At 45.9% G+C, this 23,384-nt stretch overlaps 1 protein-coding gene across 1 annotated transcript; it reads left to right on the top strand.

The window, feature by feature from the left end:
• Positions 1 to 1,081: 1,081 nt before the first annotated feature.
• phf12b (PHD finger protein 12b) lies at positions 1,082 to 21,046 on the top strand. The gene is made up of 15 exons (XM_036536461.1): positions 1,082 to 1,893; positions 2,608 to 2,789; positions 10,189 to 10,261; positions 10,679 to 11,087; positions 11,889 to 12,009; positions 13,514 to 13,646; positions 13,858 to 14,022; positions 14,550 to 14,708; positions 15,310 to 15,970; positions 16,242 to 16,325; positions 16,587 to 16,745; positions 18,147 to 18,245; positions 18,384 to 18,466; positions 20,040 to 20,178; positions 20,633 to 21,046. The coding sequence occupies exons 1-15, from the start codon at positions 1,828 to 1,830 to the stop codon at positions 20,998 to 21,000; spliced, it is 2,901 nt and encodes a 966-aa protein (XP_036392354.1). The 5' UTR covers positions 1,082 to 1,827; the 3' UTR covers positions 21,001 to 21,046.
• Positions 21,047 to 23,384: the final 2,338 nt, after the last annotated feature.

The raw sequence follows: 23,384 nt of genomic DNA, 5'->3' as shown, positions 1-23,384 counted from the left end.
TTAGCTGCATTCTTGTTCTTTACAGATCCAGATTTTGACTCCCCCCTTTCCTTTCTTCTGAAACAGACTTTTGCTGAACTGTGCCTTATTCTATTCCATTTCCAGTGCCTGCTTCACTGGTATGTCAGTTACAATTGCTGTTTTGCAACATTTTCTTCCTTTGCAACTTGTTTTTCAGGGGCCATCTTTTGGATAGGGCCAGATGTCCTCTGGAGTTGGTAGACTTGTGCCAGCACTGACTGAGCATGTTCTACATGTCTATTTATACTGTGACAACTTGCCCCAAACTAACATGTGCTAATATTGTCTAAATCTCAAGCTCAACATAGGACTGCAGCTAAAGTATCAAAAGACACGTTAATGTTTCCTCTACTCAGTACAAAAATATAATTCTGAACATTCATACCTAACAAAGTTTTATTACATAAAATGTAGTGTCATTTTTTTTTACTTTTGAGGGTGAAAATAAGAAAATTGTGCTCACCTCAGAATAGAGTGACTTTGACCACATGTAAACAGGAAGTTGACCATAGAACATATTGTCACACAAAGTAGCTATTTGATTTTTGAGAGAGCACCTCTTCTTGTGGAGGTACGAACGGTGTGACAACTTACCCATTTCTCCTATCCATTAGGCTGTATAATGTAGGCCTATCTCTTGTACAGAAACAACTGGAGTCCATAAACACATATGCCGTTATCTGGGATTTTGGTGTATAGTCTAGATGACAACACCCATACACTCGTAATAAAGCCGTACTTTACCGTCACCGAACGACACCACCGACCCTCATGAGCTAATGTTTTGTGCGCAAGCGCATTTTCTAGACAAAATCGGTAGGCTATGAGATTGGTCAATACATTATTTCACTTTTATCGACGTTTTAAAGTTTGATGTGTTTTATTTAGATCGTTTTTTATTAATGATATTTATTTCCATACTCTCAGAGGAAGCAGATGCCTCTCTTTACAACGCTGCTTCACACTTTGTTAACCTTAACCAAGATGGTTCCATCAAGCGTCATCCGCCATTAGGAGACTACGCATGCGCTGAGCTCAGCACAGTCGCGTTTGCGCCAACTCCATGGAGAGGATGTAGCTAGCTGTGTCGGGGCTGATGCACAGGGTTTTCCTCACAACAACAATTATTATCTTCCGATTGCGGCACAGTTGAGGGGAAACAACATATTTACATGTGCATTTTTGCAGTCGATTGTATTTAGCGGATCGTCTAGCGACCGTTGTGGGCCTTTCTTAGTACACATGTTGGTTTTAGCTAACGTTAGCTAGCCTGCTAGTCAGTGGTATGGAATGGAAGGGGTTTGCCGATCATAATAGCAGCATCTTTGCGACCAGTTACAGCAACAGCAGAAATAGGAACCATGATTAGGCCTCTCACAGGCCACACTCTGCATTTCTGTGGGTTTTTACAATATCTATTCGACCTGGCATCGGGACAGGCAGCCTTTGAATTGATGCAGTCTAGTCCAGAGAGTTTGCAGTGAAAGGTCTCATTGCATTGGCTAGCAGGCTAATTAGCTTGCTAGCTAGCCTCCGTTACAATTGGTGTTTCGTCGCGAATAGGAAAACAGCTAGCTGGCTAGCTCGTTAACGTTAGCTTGCTGGCTAGCTAACTTGCTACGGGGTTTTTTGAATTGTACACAATCCCTGGGACTAAGACATTTTAAGCATTAACTGGACTTTTCTGGAGTAGACAACACCTCAACGTGTGGATATCGCTGTTATCCCAGCTGTTGCTGTTTTTGGTAAGCAGTGGCAGCCACCAAGGATTCCTTTTTGCAAGCGGAGAAACTGACTGCCGTATGAATGTGGGACAAAATGGAGACCCCGACGATTGTGTACGATCTGGATACCTCCGGGGGTCTTATGGAGGTAAGGCATGAAACCAGAGCACCACCCAGTTAGCCACCTGTGGTAGTTAACTCGGATCAGCTCGCTAAGTTAGGTTGTTTAGGTAATGCATTGTACAGTCATGCTCATGTCAGATCGGCTAATGTTATCGTTAGTTAGCTAACTGGATACCTAGCTGTAACTTTTGGGTTGAAAAGTTACGCAAAAAATTGGCGATCTAGCACCGCTATCTCTAAACTGAACAAAGCTAGCTGGGTTGCTAGCTAACTGGGGTGTCGGCAGATATTATCACTGTACATATTGAAAGGTAGACATGTTCAGGTTTGCTGCACTTATTCTTACTGGCAGGTACTTAGCTACCCAGGTAGCAATTTGATTTTGGCCAAATTTATCTCAGAAGTTAGTTTGCGTTCAGCCAACCAAAGCTTAGAAAGCCAGTCCTGAAGGATATTTTGGGCCCGGAACAGTGACACCAGCTAACTTTAGAAACGATCCCACCACCATAGCTAGCTAGCTAAACTACCACCTGCCTATTTATTCGGCAAAACAAAACATCGCTATTCGTATTTGGCTAAATGTCCACTAATAAGCATGAATGAGATTACATCTCAATAGTTATCCAGCTGAATGAAATTGCTGCTAAGATAGCTAATGATACTGGATGGCATCGTCAGTAGCTAGGTAGCACGCTAGTGGGGATAGTGAAGTAATGAAATTATATTTGCACCCTTTTAGCAAATCCAAACCCTGCTCGCACCCCCGAAGTCCGAGGATGGCGAAAAACGAAGCCGAAAACCGGAGAAGGAACCTCGGAGAAGCGGCCGGGCCACGAACCACGACACCTGCGATAGCTGCCGAGAAGGAGGGGACCTCCTGTGCTGTGATCACTGTCCCGCCGCCTTCCACCTACAGTGCTGGTATGCGAACTAATGGGTTTTTCATTGTAACAGGCCACATCTGCAACTGTCCTTAATGTCTCGGAGTTCGCTCACTAATTACCTAACTGGCCAAATTGCCCCAGCAGTGATATATTTCATACCATTGCAAGTTTGGAGGCTAGATAGCCAGCTAGCTAGGCTCACCACCAGACCTGCGATATATGAATAACATGCAGAGCGACTTGGCTTTTGTCTGCTTTACGTTACTACCAGCACCGCGTCTTGCTGTTGTCTGTAAAATATGGTTGCAAACTAAAGCATTGTCTCATAGCATTGCGATACGGGGGACTATTTACTCACGGGCCTGCCAGCATTAGTCTCTTTAGCTCTCTTTAGTTTTAGGACACTGCAGCCGGCTAACTTGTGATCTGTCTCTCCTTCTGAAGAACCGAGCCAGCGCTGATTGCTTTGCAGTTAGCACGTCCATGCACATCAAACTGCATATCTACTTAAATTCGGGGCCGTTTCTTTGTTTACCCCGTTGAAAGTGCAGTGAAATGTTAAAAATGGAGTCAGCTCTGCGGTTCGCCTGTGTGCCTCTGTTTACAATATGGCGACCTCCCTTTTAAATTGTTTTATTTCAGCGCCATTTTGCTGACTTTTCACCAACCCTGTAAGTGTATGTGGCGGATTCAGAGCCGATGTGTCCGATCACAGGCTGTCACCGCTACACCGGCGTGGTTCAGCCTCAAACGCTCACCGCAGGGTGTTTCCAGACCGCTGGTTTAGCCACGCCGTTAGCTGCACGCTTACCAAGGAAACAGACGAGAGGCACACTCGCCATGGGAGGCTGACTGAATCAAGAAGCCCTAGTTTGGAGGAAAAGCAGTCTTCCAATAGCTGCTGAATGAATGAAATTAAAACTTAGTGTTTGTTATTGCTCGGAATGCAGATTATCCAACGAAAGGATTACATGATACAGTGTTAGCATACACACTTTTAAAAGGTCAGATAGTTCAAATGCAGTCCCAAGAGTTCCAGTCGCTAGGTAAATTGCGTTTCTTAATTGCAAATCGCAACATATTTGCAGGTAAATGGCACTTTGTGATAATACTCTTATTTCATACTGGTTCTGAGAAATGTTTCGCAACTGTCTTATTCATACCAGTCTCCGCAGCCACAAATTGAACTGCTGTTGAGTAATGGAGCGGCTGACACCGTGTTGTTTTGCGGAAAACCGCGACGCTACAGGTTTAGTCCACCCTGTCTTACACTGATCTCAGAATAAGTGTAGGGATTTCCTAGGTGTCCAATCTGATGAAGTCTTTCTTAGTCATTCAGTAGTTTTATGTGACACTCGCCGTGTATCCGTCATAAACCTGGACGTGAGGCGTCGAGCCCATTTATTTTTGTCGGCAATCTTAATCATGTTTACCAAGATGACAGGAAACGGGGACAGAATGGCAGTGCATTTAAAATGGACGTATTAGCAAAGAAAGATGTTGTTTTTAGTACTGTTTTTCCCAAGGGATACAAGCAATAAAAAACAGTCTCTCCAACCAGAAGGTAATGTTGATGATTTTTCTTTGTTTGACATACAAGCTAAGGAGACATGGTATAGCATTGGCCACTAGAGGGTGACAGAACCATTTGTTTTTTTGCTTTAGAGGAAAGGCTATAATTACTGACGAGAGTGCTTGTAGACAGTTGACATCCGTATGTCCTCTAATCATTGTTTGCGGTGGTTAAACAGTGCAGACTTTTCACATTATGGTTTGTTTCTAAAGGCAGGGTTATCTCTCACATGTGTGGGTACTGAAGCACCTAGGATTACCTTTCTTTAAAGATAGGCCTTAAGATTTAGATCTTGATAAGCTGACTCATCAGTAGTTAATATGATGTACTTTTCTTTATCTGGAGTGTCTGTATGTCAGCAGAGGTCTTTCTGTTTTTGAGAGCGTTTAAGCTTACTGAGTAGTCCAAGATCACAGAGGTAGTTCTAATTTGGGGCATTTGGACCTGTCCAGAGCCTTTTCACAGCCAGCCGGCTCGGGGGACTTTGTGGTCTTCCTGTCAATAAAGCTGCAGAGTTTGATAAGGTTGCTGGAACAAGCAGAAAAGGAAGCATAATTAATCATTAACCATGCACAGCAAGCAGAAACTGCTGTAAACTGCACTTGTGTGAAACACTTACCTGAACTGGCCTGTGCGCTGGTGAAATGTTGGTTTGAAAAGAGCTGTATCACCTGCCTATTTTGTGCGGTGTTTAAAAGAAATACAGTTGTGTTCTGGTACAAGTCAACACCATGTTCTGCAAAACTCCCACTATGCCCACACAACTTTTGAACTTCTGTTTTTTGAGCTGCAGTGGTTTGTGCCTTGTTACTTCTATGTCAAGGTAGGGATCAGTCAGCAGCCTCACAGGCCAGCCCATGGCCCCACCCTAAAAGCGCATGAGCAGCGCAATGCCAGTGTGGAAGCGCGGCGCCGCGGTCGATCCTGTTTCTGCCCATTACTGTCTGAGTGACGGCCCAGCATGCCTTGGCCCTCTGTTCCTGTCACACTCGCCACCTCTCATTGAGCACAGGGCTCTCGGACGGTTTGGCTCAGGCATGCTCCCGCCACGCGCTTGTCCCCGGCACTCATTTTGGGCGTGGGAGAATCATGTCCCGCCCGTGCCGATTGGCACAGCTGCAGCATGTTGTGCATCTCCAGGAAAGACTGAAACAGCATGGGTGACCCTGAGGAGAGCAGCTGCTCACCGTATTCCATGCTCTTTTGTAGTGGTGCTTTGGGATTTTACCCGCTGGCTTCAGGTGCCTCACACACTGGACCCCCTTCTGAGCCTGGCTTTTGTCAACTTGTATTGCTGATGCTGTTCTTATCTGGTTTCCTGTTGAATGGAATAATTGATGTCCCTGACTTTCCAAGCATTTCTTGACTGTTGTTGAATCACTGTCAGAGGTCTTATGGGTGAATGTTCTTGCCCGATAACTCAGTGCTAACTAATTCAAATTCACAACTGATCATCATTTTAATGAACTGAGTACAGGTACTGCTCAACCTCTGCTGGTGAAATGAGATATTCACCACTGTAACAGTGGTTTTCATCATGTTTTTAAGATTGACTGTGATGTTTTTCCGTAGATGCACGTCTCATGAAATGTGCACTTGAGATTTTAAAAAGCCTCAAAAAATTTGGCTCAGCCATCCAGCTAGCTGCTGTGTTTTTGTGTAACCAGGTGTATATTGAAAGGCAAAGTGACAGGAGGAGCTCCCAGCAAAATGTTTTGAATGTCAGAAAGAAACTTCACTATGGATTGTATTGAAGATTGTATTTCATAGCAGTTATGGGCAGCTTAATTGGGAGGAGTTAATACTTCCTGTCGAATTAAGAGATTAATGCTTTGTGATGTAGATGCGTGAGCTGTTAATCAAAGTTGCTCATTTATGTAGAAAGTGAAAGAGCCATATTTATTCAGCTCTTCAGTTTCCAGAGAAAAATGAGAAACTAAATGAATTTTCAGTTTAACTGTGATGGGATGAGTAAAGGCAGTTTCACACCAGTATCATTTCAGAGTGGTTCACATTAGTGCTGACCGATAAATCGCCGATTTTCATCGTCAGCGCGAGACTTGGGGTGTATTCACACTAGGCAATCCGTACCGTGCCCGAGCACGTTTGACCCCCAAAGTCCAGTTTGCTTGACTAGTGTGAGCGCTCTGCACCGTGCCTGGGCCTGCTTGAAGAGGTGGGCTCGGGCACGGTTTAGTTGGACTCGGCCACGGTATGCATCTAGTGTAATAGTGTAGCAGAGCTGAAGTGATTAACTCGTGTGAGTCCTGCGTAAAAAGCCTTAAGTAGCGGGTAGCAGGTAGCCGAGCGGTTTCAGCGGCTACGTCACTCCCCCGAGACCTGGTTAAGTAGCGTTCTTGCCAACAGGCTAACGGCAATTTGCCTTTAGCTCAACTGGTAACGACGCTGGCCGTAAGGGGTTGGCAGCGAGCAGTGAGAACCTCGGTTCGAAACTCGCTCGCTCGCTCGCCGACCCACGTAACATCATATAATTAAACACAACGCAGTAAGATACCCCACCCGTTACATTCGCTAACGGCACGGAGCTTGAACATGACATCAGTGATGCGACTGTCCCATTTAACAAATATATCCGTTATAGCAACAGCTGGATATCTGTTAGTTACACGCCCTGTCATAATAAATCCTTTAAACCATCGTTTGATTAGCAAGCTGACTTCCTTAAATATAACAATCTGGCTACCTCCAAAATGATCTTTGATTAGTTCGTAGATCTATACCTAAAAATAACTCTGTGGATCACCACATTAGCTTGATTACTAGCAAGCGAAATAAAACTAACCATACTTTATGTAACGATGTAAGCATTGCTGTTGTCAGGGGCTTAGTCAGAGTATCACAAATGAGGTATATATCTGAATATCTGAACAATCGTTCAGATAGGTAGCCTGTTGGTTAACTAGCTATGTTTGTCAAATCTATCGCTAGATGGCTAACGTTAGTTTCCCAGCCAGTTAGTATCGATTATGCAACGCAGCGATTTTCAGTTAATTGTGCTGCACGCATAAGAAGATGTTTACGCAGGTGACGTTTAGGGAGGAATTTGGAGCTTTACTCACCGACTACAATTCACGTTCATCAATAAGGTGAGAACCAGACCCGTTATTAACCCAAATATTCTCGAATGAATAGAAAAGTGTACAATCCAAGTACAGTAGTAATAGAAGATGTTTGTTGTTGTAACGATGACAGCACACAAGTAGTATCCCTAACATTAGCTAACATTATTGTGATTAGGTTACTGTAATCTGAGACAAATCTGACACAAAACATTCGTCTGTCCCTTAGCATACTGACTGAAACGTCAGCTGCCTCCGTTGTGCTGTGGAAAGCGATTTTCTTCAACACAAAAAGTTTGCATCGTGATGACGTAAGCGTGCTCGCGCACGGAACGTTAAGCGCAATGTGAGCGCAGGCCCGCGGGGGAGTGGGGAGACGGGACAATCGTGCTCGGGCACGGTACAAGGCAACCAGGCCTAGTGTGAGTACGCCCTTGAAGCACTCCCCTCTGCACAACAGCGATCTTCGAAATATGTGGATAAAACATGGTTCTTATATAAGAGCCAATACCATTTTCAGTGTTTTAATTGGCTGGATTCTAATCCTCTGTACAGCTTCTTGCTCCTAACATTGGTTACCCCCAGATGCAAATGAATTAAGAACAATTGTAATCCTCAGAGCTCAGAATGGAGGGTTTGGAGAATGCTGGTGGAGTGGTTAAGTCTGCTTTTAGATTTCTTTGCTTTCTTATTGCACATCATTACTGTGGCATACGTTCCGATGAACTTCAGTGTTTAATGTGTAAAATTGTAATTAATCATTAATATTGCAATGAATTATTGAAGAATAAGCTATTTAGCATAATAAGAAAGGCATCTATTGTTCTTGACTGCTTGAGCTACATGTTGGATTGTTCAAGGCATTTGTAATGGGAAATGTAATGGGATGACTGTTTCAATTCTAAATCAGCATGCTAATTTATTTTGTGTGTTAAAAGCTAATTTTAATTTATTAAACACATTCTTCCACCATGAATGTGATTACAGGGGGCGTGTGGTTGTGGTAGTGTGAGGTAGCCCTTAGCAGAAGTGTGTGGCAGTATGATCTCACTGGTTTTTCTGTAATGTTAAAGAGTGGCCTTTTGTGCATTGAGTGTAGGCCTTGGATAACACCACCCGCCCTGGTAAAGTCACAACATGAAGTGTGGCAGGTCGGCCCCAATCCCTCCTGGCTGCTGAAACGCTGGGGAGATCCCCTAATGGATCTCCTGCAGGTGTGTGGGGGTCAGGCTGCAGAATTGGCCTGGAGGGCTCCCTGGCAGCGCGTCCGGGAATTCTAGGGCCGTGTTTGAACGTGCGCTGGTTGCTCGCGGGCTTCATTCAGTGTGCTGTAACAATGCTGCCTTTATGCGTGTGTGATCCCGAAACCCCAGCACAGCGCAGCACTGATTTACCTGAGCCTGTCTCTCTCAGAAACGTGCGCTAAGATGGCGTGCTTGTCGGACTGCCTCTCCCAGCTGTCCCACACAAGTCGGCGGGATTGGTGGAAAGCTTAATCGGCAGTTTAGCATAGTACTAAGGAGCAGAGCTTGTAACCGAAAGGTGGCTGGCTCATTTCCCTGCTGGGAAGTGGCTACTATACCCTTGTACCCTTGGGCAAGTTGCCTAACCCAGAATTTCCTCTGTAAAAATATCCACCTGTATAAATGGATAATATGTAAAATTGTAACTGTAAGCTGCTCTGGGTAAAAGTGTCTGCTAAATCAGTGTTTCTCAATCCTGCTCCCGGAGGCCCGCTATCCTGCACCTTTTCTGTCTTCCCCTGCTCTAGCTACCTGACTGAACTCATCAGTGGCACTTTTGATTAGCTGAGCACACCTTATTTAATCAAGAGCATGTTAATCACACTAATCAGGTGTGTTTGGAGCAAGGATAGATAGAAGATATGCAGGACAGTGGGCATCAAGGAGTACGATTGAGAATTGCTAAATGACAATAATGTAATACTTAAATAGGGTGTAATCTCAAAGCGAATGGATCTGTCAGAACACCACCAGTGTCGAGATGGGCCTGCTTGTCCTATCACTGCACGACAGATTATTGTGTCTTTCTGCCGGAAATGCAAAGAATGTGGCAGTAACTTGGGAGACTAACGTGCAGAAATAGCTTAAGAAGTCCTGTCTGTCATGCACGCGCTAGCCTGACACACACACACACACACACACACACACACACACACCTGCAGGCCTTCACGAACTCTCATTCCTGGCCTCTGTGTGCTGGCTCAGAGTAACACGTCCACCTGTGCTGTCATTTCGCTCAATGATCTACAGACTGTATTGTAGTCAAAGTTTGAGTGTAAGTGTGACAGGCATTTGAGATGCAAGTTTGTTGCCCACAAAGAGGCAGCCATACCTGAAGGTACCTCCTGTAACCCCTCTGTACCTTCAGTAGCTCTGTGCTGCATCATTTCAGGCTCATTTCAATCATTAGGTTGTGGCTCCTTCTGTCTTAATCCAGCCTTTTGTCAACTGAGCATTCTCATCTGAGTGAACTACATAGGAAACTTTAATGTATACTTGCGTGTTTTTTGAGACTTGGTTCATTGAGTAGTTGTCTGAACTCACACAGAATGGCCTTTATGCCTTTGGTGCTTTTATTAATAAACTCATGTGAGAGGTTTTAAAAACACCAGTTAACTGACTGGATGAAACACGGCCAGTGAAGAGTGATAGTGCTGTGCATGGTTTGAGGAAAAAGATCAGACCCCTGAGGCCATCAGTGTTTCTGCTGTCTAACCTGTGTGTGTGTGTGTGTCTGTCTGTGTGTGTGCGCGTGCGCAGTAACCCACCCCTGAGCGAGGAGATGCTGCCCCCTGGAGACTGGATGTGTCATCGCTGCAACGTGCGCAGGAAGGTAGGGAACCTTCAGTCTCTTTGATCTTAAGATTTGGGCTTTTTTCTCATTGCTTGTCTGCCGCTTGCTTGCTGGAATCTAATGACATTGCCTTGTTCTGTGTCATGGCTTTTCTATCTCTCCTCATTCACTGTCTTCCTGTCACTGTTTCTCCTCTTGCTTAACTTTCATTCTTTTTTTGTTCTGCCAATCCCTAATATTGCATTTTCTGTCTCCTTCTGTCCCCCTCTCCCTCCCTCCTTCTGTCTTTATCCATCTGTCTTCCTCTCTCCCTCCCTCTCCTCTGTTCCCTCTTTCCCACCCTCTCTCCCTCCCCTGTCTTTCTCTCCCCCCCCCCCCCCCCCCATCTCCCTCTCTCCTTCTTTCCCTCCCCCTCCGTCTCCTTTTTTCCCCTCACTTCCCCTCTCCCTGTTGCAGAAGCGTGAGCAGAGGGCGGAGCAGATAAACGGTCTCCTGGAGAGGCAGTTATCGAAGCGCTCGTCGTCTCCGGCAGGGGAGCTGGAGCTGGGTGCGGTGCGGCTGGACGGGGTTCCCCCAGGCGGCCTGAGGATGGCGGTGGCGCAGGTCCGCCTCCTGGAGCGCCGCACCAGCAGCCGGCCTGGCACGCCCACCTCCAACGCCTCCACAGACACGCCCACGCCCTCAGAGCAGAATGACGTGGACGAGGACCTGCTGGACGTCGAAGATGAGGCTCCCAGCTCAGAGCCCGAGACCGCCACCCCGCACCTCAAGAGGCCCTTCGAGCTGCTGATCGCTGCTGCCATGGAGAGGAACCCCACGCAGTTCCAGCTCCCCAACGAGCTCACCTGCACCACCGCACTCCCAGGTAAGATCCTGGGCCAGACTCTGCCTCCTCCCCCCCGATTAAACCCTGCCCCTCCTGCTACCACCTGCAAAGCAAGCTGGCAGCAACTTCAGGTTATAGCCTCGCACCATTTTTAAGAGCTGCTAAAACAAAAGAAGAGGGGAATTTGGTTTTTACAATGTATAGAGGAAGCGCAATGACCATAGCAGCAGTAACTGTTTATCTGTGGACCACACTGAAGCTAAACTACTTTTTATATTTCCCCTGGGCACTTGCCTCATTACCTGCACTGTTCTGTCTATCTGTAGGGAGACAGTGGGTCCTTTTCAGTTTCATCTGCAGTCCATGGGCAGGTAGCAGGAACAGCAGCAAATGCGCATACAACAGCGCAGTAATACAGAGAACATCTCAGGGCTGTAAGATACAAATATTACACCATTATTATAGAGATGAAAATGAAAGTTGAGAACAGGGATAGATACTCTGCATTCTCTCATAAAGCTAACCCCTTCACGGTTCTGAAAACAGGAAGTGAAAGTGCTTTGTCCTCCCAGCCCAAGGGTCCTGAGAAACGTGCCTGATGTGATATGAGACAGGCCTCCATGTCTGCGGAAGGGCAGAGTGAGCCACTGATACTGGTCTGAGATTATTCAACAGTATCTACGGTAGTCCATAGATGGAGTCAGTGGATATTTACCAGCTCATTTTACTACAGTTGTCCTCAGGTCATAAATGTGTTCTCACCTTTTCCGCTCTCTGCGTGCGTGTGTGTGCATGCGCGTGCGTGTGTGTGTGTTCATTCCCATGCGTCTCTCCCCACAGGCAGCAGTAAGAGGAAGAGGAAGGAGGAGATGACAGGGAAAAATGTGAAGAGGCCACAGCATGAGCTGGATCACAACGGCCTGGTTCCCCTGCCTGTGAAGGTGTGCTTCACCTGTGGCAGGTAATTCCCCCGCCCTACACACGTAAAGCAGTCAGGGAAGTGCTTCTCTGGCCTCGCGCCTCGAGTGAGCACCCTGGCAGAGACCAGAGGGGCTACAAATAGCACTTGCTGTCTTTTCGGCTGAGCAGTATGAAAGCCATGACTTGTGGGTGCTGACTCTGATTGACAGGTGTCCCGTTTGGAGGGGCTGGCTTGTACAAAAGGACACTTCACAGAAGTTTGAAAGGACATTTGGGGCTTGTCCCAGAATTCCTCAAACACCACACCACACCATACCCCCAATACACCTGTTTCATTGACTTGGAAGGCAGAGTTTGGTCACCATCGTAGAATTATACACCCATGAGATGGGCGGGGTCTTTTTGGGAAACAGTGCATGTTTAAAAATTCCAGTTTAACCAATCTCCAAATGAAGAATGCAATTGAGCTGCTTTTATACCCTTTATGGGACATGTTGTATCTGTTGTATCTGGTCATTTACCCCCTCAGTGATAGTGGCAGTCATTTTTGCTCCAGTTTGCTCTGAGGAAGGGGACCTTATTGCTGGGATTATAGTAGGCTGCCTCGCTGGTTTTTAATTTCATCTGTAGTAATAAAGAGATCTACATTTACATTTACATTTATTTATTTAGCAGACGCTTTTATCCAAAGCGACGTACAAGAGATGGACAAGAGCATTCTACCTTCTGTCCTTGCCACCGTAAGAGAATGCATTAAAGTAATAACATGGTTTAACATGTTTCACATAATTTTAAAATATGTCATTTGTTTCAAATGAAGCATATTTTGTTTGCGGTCTTTCACCTATGGGATAAGTGGAGCATCTACTCAGGCCATCACACCGAAGTGTGATTGGCTTAGAATTGGTGGGGGAGAGAATGGCCGCAATTATGGGTAAAATGACAGTCCCTTCAGGAGAGGGGGGAGCTGTTTGTGTTGGTTTTGACTGAAGTCTGTCTGTTCTGCAGTTTTATTTTTTCACCCATTTCCCTTTTTTGCTCTTTCTTTTCTCTAATTCTTTCCTTCTCCTCTTCCTTACTTTTTTGGAGTTCCAGTCATTAGCTCAGAGGAATCTGTTGCGTGAGTGTCCAAATGAAAAACTCCTCAGCTGAGTGTTCTGTATGAAGTGAAGCTCAGTTTCTCCTGTGTGGGCGTGGGGGTGGCGGCGGTGTGGGTGTGTATGTGTGTCTGTGTATGTGTGGGTGCGTGTGCATGCGTGTGAGGGTACTGTATGTTGATGCAGTGTAACTGTGGATTGTGACCTCACAGTTAGAGGCTCTACAGGTATCCCAGCATGCTTAGCTGTGGAAGGGCAGTCGACTCTGCTGCAGCAGGGCTCCATGTGTTCTGGGCTTCATCTTGCTGTCTTAACAGTGTGTACATAAAATGTGAGCTATCACAGTAAATGCGCGAGGTCAGGGAATAAATAGCATACTGAGAAACTTGAGGGTGCAATGCACACAAAACCCAGTATGACGTTCTTGCTCTCTGTCGCCCCCTGCAGGAGCTGTAGAGTGGCTCCCCTGATCCAGTGTGATTACTGCCCCTTGCTTTTCCACATGGACTGCCTGGACCCTCCCCTCACCGCCATGCCCACAGGGAAGTGGATGTGCCCCAACCACATGGAGCACATTGTGGTAAGCGGCCTCCTGCATGGAGAGAACCACGGTGATTGTACTGCTTTGTTGAATGTAGCATACATATGTAATTGCCACAGTCAAAACCAAACCAGTAAAAGTTTTAGACAGTGTTCGGTACAGCGTTAGTGGCAGGGATCAGGTGTCAGGCTGAAAGTGAGACAGTGTTGAGTCTGGTGTTCTGTGGTTAATACCGTTAATGCCATTTCAGCTGAACCAGAAGAACATGACCCTGAGTAACCGCTGCCAGCTCTTCGACCAGTTCCAGGACCGCATCTCCCAGCACGCCGTGAAGGTGGACTTCCTGCGCCGGGTCCACCGGCAGAACCCGCCCAACCGATGCGGCCTCCTCCCACACAGGAAGAAGACCTTCAAGGTACGCCCCTCTGTGTGTAGAGGGCGCCAAGACACCAGTGGCTGAACACTTTATCCTGCCCTAGTAAAGGCTCCACTTTTAGTAATGCATAATTAAACCTGCAGTGCGAGCATTATGTATAGATGTTTTCTTGTTCTAGTGCTTGATTTGAGTTTAATGGGTCTTAATCATGCCTGTAGATGATCTTGGTATTAGCAGATTTTTTCAAGTGTCATTAAGTCTTAGCAGGAATCTAATCCTAAGGTCTTTTACAATGCATAAGACAGTGACCCTGTGTGTGTGTGTGTGTGTGTGTGTGCGTGTGTGTGTGTGTGTGTGTGTGTGTGTGTGTGTGTGTGTGTGTGTGCGCGTGTGTGTGTGTGCGCGTGTGTGTGTGTGCGCGTGTGCGCGTGTGCGCGTGTGCGCGTGTGTGCGTGTGTGCGTGTGTGCGTGCGTGCGTGCGTGCGTGTGTGTGCGTGTGTGCGTGCGTGCGTGCGTGCGTGTGTGTGTGTGTATGCGTGCGTGCGCACGGTTGCTGCTCCTGCCAGGTTCCTGAAGCCATTAAGGCCCAGTACCAGTGCCCCCCTGCAATGCTGGCCCCTGCTGGAATCCGGAATGGGGAGCTCATCTGTAACGGCATCTCGGAGCCCCCCCAGCCGCCCCGCGCCTCCCCTCAGCACTCAACCAGCGAGGCGGAGCAGCAGGAGGTATGCAGCAACTGCTGAACACTGCATCTGAACACACTGCTCTCAGTACCCGCTGTGCATCTGAACACACCACTCTCAGCACCCGCTGTGCATCTGAACACACCGCTCTCAGCACCTGCTGTGCATCTGAACACACCACTCTCAGCACCCGCTGTGCATCTGAACACACCACTCTCAGCACCCGCTGTGCATCTGAACACACCACTCTCAGCACCCGCTGTGCATCTGAACACACTTCTCTCAGTACCTGCTGTGCACCTGAACACACTGCTCTCAGCACCCGCTGTGCACCTGAACACACTGCTCTCAGCACCCGCTGTGCATCTGAACACAGTACTCTCTGGAGACACTACAAGCAATACACCTTAATATAAAACACCTAGACTACACCTGAACTCTGAATGGATTCTACACCTTTACTTGTAACAGATGCCATACTATTCTGGGAGGGGTTGGGGTTATGGTATGTATTTACAGGGGTGTGTGGTTAAAGCACTTTTACCGTATTGTGGGAAGGGTTGGGGGGTGTTATGTTTGTATAGGGGTGTGAAGTCACTGTAAATGTAGGGGGGTTAATCGATGTTCCTTTCCCCCTCTGCAGTGGCTCCGTGACGTCATCACCCTCCAGTGCAGCATCATGAGGCACTTGTCGTTGAGGCGGGGGCTGCCCCCCCTCTGGGGCTCGGAGCCGACGGACAGGGCAGACGTGAAGCAATGCGTGGTGGCAGGCGAGGACAGCTGCTCTCGGCATCCCACAGACAGGACAGTCTTGCCTGTCCCCTTCCCTGAGTCCTGCAGTATCGCACTCAGCCACCAGGGGGAGGAGAGGGTCAGCTGCGGCTTGTGCGTGGGCAGGCCGTGCCAAGACTGCAGGACTTCCAACGGCACGGCTGAGCAGCCGACCAAAACCAATGGGCCTGGCCCCCACAGGCAGCCCAGCCCCCCAGCACACACGCGACTGCGCCCCCACACCCCTGCGGCCCCGCCCCCTGGACTACCCAACCACGTGGGCGGAGACACGGTTAAGATGGAGGGCAGCGCTGCCCTCAGCCCCTGCGCCCAGAGGCCACCCTCCTCGCCCTGCCCATCCCCCTGCCCAAACTCTGACCCTGCCCAGCCCCACGGGACGTCAGGGGGGCAGGCGGCTGCGCTGACCAGCCGCAGCGTGTCCTCGCCCACAGCAGGGACCCGGGCACTCACACCCCCTAGAGCCGCGCAGGACACGGGCGTGGCCAGGCTGTCCTCCCCCGCGCCGCCCTCAGGTTAGACACACCTCTCATTTGAGAGAGCATCTTTTTCCCCATTCAACCAATTAACACATCTGTTTATGACTTCATGTTCATAGCTGGACCAGGTAAAGTTGGAGGGTGTGTTTCTGTGTGTTGTGGCCTGGATTGTCTTCCATCTGAACGCTTGTGCGACACAGTACTAAAAAAAAATGTGATGTGAGAAGCACTCTGTGCTATTTAGCGAGGAGCGCTACCTTTGTCAGTCATGCGATTGACAGCATTGTGTCTCACTGTGTGTCTGCAGGCGGAAAGGCCAGCCCCCGCGCCACTTCCCCCGCTGTCGGAGACCTCTCTGGATGTGTGAAGGCTGTGATGGAGGGAGACGGAGGTGAGTCCGTTGACTCTCCCATACATGACAGAGACAAGCTGCTTTTCCAACATTTATATTTCTGAGGCCTTTGCACCTGTGTATGAGAGAAACCGCATGTTGGGTGGGGGGGCTTTTATGAGTCTTACAGTATACCTTAGGACTTCTTGTGTGTGGAAACTCTAAATGTCTGTAGATTAGGTGATGTCTGCTAAGTTGTTAGTGCTGGTGGAAGGTGTGTGTCAGTATGTGGACTTTAAGGTCTTCTGATTACTTTTGCAGAGATGGAGCTGAGTAATCTGGATGAGCAGTTAATCAAACTCCTGGCATGGCAGAGGATCCAGCAGCTCTTCCCTCCAAAAGCACTTCCTCCACAGAGTGTCTGCATGATTCCGCCTTCCCCCTCCACCTCCCCCACACCGCTGCCACTGCAAATGGAAGGTGAGACTTGTCCATCAATCCCCTTTCTGCTCACCCTGTTTATCAATCCCATTCCCTCTATGCTCACTAGAGGTGTACAGAGACATTATTATCTATATCTGTATCTGTATCTGTTCGACCAACAAAATTATCTGTCTCTGTATCTGTATTCGGATAGTAGACCGGAAGTGGGCGTGGTTTATAATCACGTTAAATCAGGCAAATGTTGTATTTTCTAACCTAATTCATCGGCACTGCAATTTTTGTGTCTTCAAAGCATCAGATTGATTTGATATTGGCATATAATTATGAAATATACTTCCGCATCCTCATACTGTACTTTTCATCTCTCTCTCTCTCTTTTTTTATTTTAGCTAAACTAAGTTTTATGAACTGTATGAAGCCCCCCCCTTTAACTGGGGGACATTGAACAATCAGACACTGAAAAAAGTTTTATAAATTGAAAGATCTTGATGTATAGGTTGCGGGGGTTTGAAAGAAATTCAGCTGCCACACCAGGCTTTTGTCTCGCTAGCACATGACGCCTCCTCCTTCTCGATGAGTCTCCTTGAGTGATAGCCGGGTACGGTCAGCTCTCAGTCCGCCGCCTTCTGTGCGCTGACACAGTGGGGGCGACGACTGAATATAGCGATCACTTTTCAATAATGTGTAGTAAATGAAATACAGCTAAAAATGACAGGTTCTAAGCTTCATTTTGATCTACTGTATAGGTTGCGGGTGTAATCCAGCTGCTACACCAGGCTTTTGTCTCACTAGCTCCCGCACCTGACTCGGTGGGGGGCAACTACAGGATATAGCGATCACTTTTCAATAATGTGTAGTAATTGAAACGAGTAGTTAGTGAAATCAAAGTCCTATGTTGCAAAGTGAATGGGCATTTTTATCTTGTGGCCATCCACAATAATATTAATCGATTTGAAGAAACATAATGGCTGTTGCACAGACATGTCAATCGTAGCTTTTTTCCGAATAACTAGCAACTTCGGGTAGAAGAAATATCAGTTTCCATCGCATTATTTGTGCTTTCCCGAATAACGGTTTCGGATTCGAGTACATCCCTAATGCTCACCCTGTCTCTCTATCAATCCGCTTCCCTCTCTGTTCACCCTGTCTCTCTATCAATCCCCTTCCCTCTCCATTCACTTTCTCCATCAATCCCTGTTCCTCTCCATCCACTCTCTCCCTCAATCTGTTCCTATCCATTCACTGTCTCTCCATCAGTCCTGTCCCTTTCTACTCACTCTGTCCATCTATCACCCTCCATCTCTGTTCACTCTCTTTTTCTCTCTGCTTCATCTTTCTCCCCTTATTTTGTCTTCTTTCACTCCTTTTCTGTGTGGCAAATAAAGGAGTCCTGAGCTTGGTTGCTTGGATACAGATGTGCTGTCCTTCCCTCTGCAGTGCAAAAGTCAGAGGTGCAGGCACGAGCGGTCTTCTATCCGCTAACGGGGAAGGGCGGAGCTGTGAACATGTGCTACAGGACCCTGTATATAGGAACTGGTGAGCCTCTTATCGCATCACGCATTTATAAACATTGTAAATGGCAGCTCTCTTTGGTTAATTCAACATTGAAGCAGTAGCTGATTGGTTGCCCAGGCACGTGATGTTGCATCATTCTCCCCCTCCCACCTGTTTCAGGTGCTGACATGGATGTGTGCCTTACAAACTACGGTCATTGTAACTATGTGTCGGGGAAGCACGCCTGCATCTTCTACGATGAGGTAGGTCTCAAGCCAGCTCAGACCCGCAGGAAGCATCCGGGCACTCTGAATGATACACAGGCCTTAAAATGTTGTACTGCACTCTCAAGAGTGCGTTTGGCTGCTTTTGGGATGAACAAGTTACATGTATGGGGAACGGTGCATGGTAGTAAGGAGCAGGGCTCAAAACAAGAAGGTTGCTGGTTCGGTTCCATTCCTGGGTGCACTGCTGTTTTATCATTGGGTGAGGTAGTTGTCTCAGCAAATATACAACTTTAATGGATAACATGTAACAAATTTTAAATGACGCAAGTCACTAGGGCTGGGCGATATAGCCATCAATAACAGCTATCCCCGGTATGTGGCGTTAGGTTTCTTCCCGTATTGTTTTCCCTTTAGTCACACCTGATGCGGGAGCACACCTCCAGTTTTCCGAGGCCATGTGAAATACCTGTGAAATGTGAAATACGCCATTCATATCTTTTCAATGTTGATATCACAGCAACAGCACTATGCTGCTTCCATGCGGTAGATAGAAACACAAGGCTACAAAGATAAAGAGTGAAAACATATGCTATGTGTTTTTCAAAGCTAATAGGTAAGTTAACCAACATATAGATACAAGTGATATTTTTCTGCCTCGGAACAGTGGCGGCGGGTGAGCTGGGAACAGGGGAAGCCCGAACACTACCTTTAAATCTGTCATTACTTTCAACCTGTTCCCCTTTATCCTCCTTGATTAACAATAAAACAAATAACTAACAGAATAATTGATACGAATCGCATAATTAGAATAAATGATTATGCTCGCAAAATACCGCAGATTGTCTGAAATTTGTGTGCTATTGCGAAAGCTACAGCGTGAGATTGTTTAATTAACAAGGATGGCATTTATCGATTTAAATTATGTTAAATGCTCATGACACATCACAGCTTTTGTGAGGTCTGTGTTCTAAACGTGATGGTTCATTGCACTCAACCTAACCTAGACGTTTATTCTCAGTAATTTAAATCTGTCAGTGTGTAAAATGGTCAGGTGGTTACATTACCCCAGGCGAGCCATTGATCATTTTCACTTATTTCCTATTTTTAGTAGAAATGGAGAACAATGCCCTCATCTTTACCCAGTCTTTCTCTAGCTCTGAGCATGCACAGCAAAGTTGGCCAAGCCACAGAGAGCTGGTAAAATGCATTCTGGGGTTTATTCAACTCTTCATTTTTCACAGAGTTGATTACGGACCCACGGAAGAATTCCAAATTGGCTACTTTTTGTCCAGTAAGGAGAGGAAGATTCACCTTTATTCCTAGTCATTTGGCAAGAGTTTGAGTTCAGTGTGACCTACAAGGCAAAAGTGTGTATACTAAGGCCAGTGTATTAGTGCATATAAAGTGCATTGAATGTGGGTCTGCACGGATTCCTGTTGAAGTAATTGTGAGCAACAGCACATGTATAAAATGGAAGATGAATGATACTTGTCTGTGTGTAGTTTGGATACTTTCCGTTTCTGGTGGCCCCATGGTAAAATTGGCAAAGCGGAACGTGACGGGGGAAATGTGATCGAGCGTGCCGTTCCTCTCCTCTCCCTCCTCGCAGAACACAAAGCATTATGAGCTGCTGAACTACAGTGAGCACGGGACCACAGTGGACAACGTGTTGTACTCCTGCGACTTCTCCGAGAAGACCACCCCCAGCCCTGCCAGCAGCGTGGCCTCCAAAGTGCAGAGCATTATCCGTGAGTATAATGTCCTCTTGTGCTGAAGTCAGGGAACTACAGCGCTTCACATCTGTGTTGACAGACCAAGGTTTTTTTTGATTATATGTAGGCCTATGATTCCCCTCTCTGTGTACAACAGCATTATTTTTTGTATATATACATATACAGGTATCTGTGTGTATTTCTGGCATATTCTCTATGCTTCAGTTGTTTTAATTCTTGGAAAAAATAGAAGTTAACATTTACTGTAGTTGTATTATGTTCAGCATTTCACCCTGAGTATGGTCTTTAAGACTGATAATGATGTTGTTGGAGACTGACCAAAAGCAGTCAATCGTGAAAGCAGGTGGTGGATTGTGCAGAGCTGAGTTGGTCTTTATATTCACCGCTTGTGGTAGTGTTGCTATGATATGGACTGGAGCAGGACCCCACGTGCCTTGGGTGTCTGACTGTGTGCCTGGCGTTTCCCCAGGTCGCTGCAAAAGGAGGAAACAGGAGGAGGAAGAGCAGGGGGAGAGTGCAGAGGCGCTGCCACCAGGGGGTGTGATGAGTCACCAGTCTCAGGGCGGGTCCCGGAACTCTTGCAGCTGCAAGGCCAGCAGCTCCAGCCTGATTGGTGGAAGCGGAGCGGGGTGGGAGGGGACGGCGCTGCTGCACCATGGCAGCTACATCAAGCTGGGCTGCCTGCAGTTTGTCTTCAGCATCACTGAGTTCGCCAGCAAGCAGCCCAAAGAGGAGGACGCCACAACTGCCCTTGACCAGGAGGGGGTGCCACTCGATGACAAACAGGCAGTCAAACTCTACCAAGTTCCCGTGCTGCGCTCCAACTCAGTCCCCTGACCAGGGTTCCCATGGCAACTCGGAGGCCAGCCTACTCAGCAGGAAAAAGGGGTTTTTATTTAATTTGTACATTTGCATGAAATGAAGTATTTTGGGGGGGGGGGGGGGGGCTCCCATTTTATGGGCCTTAAAACCTTGCACATAGGATTTATATCTTTTTTTAAATGCATAACCTAAGTTATTTAGATTTGCATAAAAAGGGATACCTTGATTGCCCTCATTCTAAACAAATGAAAACCAATTCAATTTCCATTAAGAATAAGTAATCAAAATGTTCTATTTTGTGCCAGTACAGAGTTTTTTATATAAATGTTTTTTTTTTTTTTTTTTTTTTTCATAAAATGAATTTCTTCTGCTCATTTTAATTTTATGTACATGACATTGTAATATTCATATGTTTGTTGCTACTTTTGCACTACAGGTAGCTTTATATTCGTATACATGTCTGTATACATACATTATATACATGTGTGTATGTATATAAAATATATATACATATATATGTATATATATTTATATGTGTATATATAAAGGATTCAGTGGTTTGAACTTTGAGGAGAAACCTTGGATTCCATGTACATACAACATTGTGTGGGTTTATAATGTGTACAGTATTTCATAGGCTCAAGTCATGATGTTATGTAGAGTTACAGAGAAGTTGTGGTAAACCTTGTCCTAAGTCCTGTCTCTCCAATATTGTAGTTCAATTGTAAATAGCTATAGTTTTAGCTTTCGTATGAACACTTTCGTGTATTCTGTATATAAACAAACTTCTGTCTCTGCCTGTCTGTTATAACAGTGTAAATACATAAAGATTTTTTAAGAACCAGCTTAAAAATATTGTGCTTTGCTCTTTTTTTGTGTGCATGTGAGATCCTGTGGTGTCCTGGAGCACAGATTTCCTCTTCAATTTGTGTTGGCACTCTGTTAATGGTAGAGTGGAATTTGATATATTTGCTATTTTATGCATTTGCATTAGAGATCAAAAAGTGACTATGAGACCAGAGTAGAGGCCAAAGTAGCTTTTATTTCATGCTATTTACATGCATATACGTTTTTATCATTATATAGAAAGAGCCATTTTAATGTTGAGTCCCCTTTTTCAGATGTGCAAAAGTTAGTTAACAGAACAAATCAAAGTGATAAGGTCTAATATTGGTTGTATAGCCCTTCGATGCAATGAGTGCATCAAGTCTATAACCCATTGACATTACCAAACGTGTGGTATGTTCTTTGGAAAGGCTTATCCAGGCCTTCACTGCAGCTGCTTTCAGTTGATGTTTGTTACGGGGGCTCTCTGTCTTCAATCTCCTCTTCAGCAAGTAAAATGCATGCTCAGTTGCATTTAGATCTGGTGTCTGACTTAGCCAGTGTAAAACTTTCCACTTTTTGTCACTGATAAAAGCTTTGGTTGAACGGGCAGTGAGTTTGGGGTCATTGTCTTGTTGCAGGATGAAGCGCCAGCCAATGAGATGGAGGAATTGCTTTGTACATAGCCAGGCAAAATCCCTCTGTACACTTGTGAATTCATCCTGCTGCTGTTGCCATCACCTGGTACATCATCAATAAAGACGAGTGAGCCAGTTTCAGAAGCAGTCATACAGGCCCAAGCCTTTATAGGGCCCTAAGCAGAATTTGATTTGGGGGCCCCCCACTGCCTTGGTGCCGCCAATACTATTGACTATTGTCAATGCTTGATCATTCGCACACCTACTGTAAATCTACCACACCCATTATCAATTCTATTTGTTGTAGCTGTGTTGCTTACATCATACCAATGTCAGCCTGGCATGATTTTACCCTTCTATGGTTTTTAATCTTAAAAGGTAACAAACTCACAAGAGTGGTATCTGGTCTGGTGTTAATTTGCACTTTGATATTCAAAGTGATACAGTACTAAGTGGTGTACTGAGAAGTAACAAAATAAACCAGCAGACAATGCATGTACTGTAAACAAGTTAACCACTTTAATTGCTTTTGGTTTAAAAAAAATTTGCAATGTGCAAAAAGTGCAGAATCACTTTTTGTGTGTGTTGCAGAACAATCTACTACAATTAAAATCAAATAACGTAGATAAACAGTACCTCCCTCAGTAAAGTTTCCTTCTTATATAAAAATAAATGCAAATGTAAAAAGCAGACAATATTAAATAAATTAAATGAATAATGACATGAACAGAGGAACCTGTAACAAGATAACAATAATGGTTCAAGAATAAAATATAAAGCCGAATAATTGCAATGTGCAAAAGGTTCAGAAAAAATTATTAAAAAATCCAACATAAACTACTTTAATTCAGACAGTTACTCTTCTTATTTCTTCCTCTTACAAACTACCTCAATATTCCACTTTCTCCTTAGAATCTCTGTTTCCTGGCTTTTCTG

The sequence above is a fragment of the Megalops cyprinoides genome, chromosome 9 (assembly GCF_013368585.1).
Source record: "Megalops cyprinoides isolate fMegCyp1 chromosome 9, fMegCyp1.pri, whole genome shotgun sequence".
NCBI classification, from domain to species: Eukaryota; Metazoa; Chordata; class Actinopteri; order Elopiformes; family Megalopidae; genus Megalops; species Megalops cyprinoides.
This window is presented reverse-complemented; position numbering and strand designations above follow the sequence as displayed.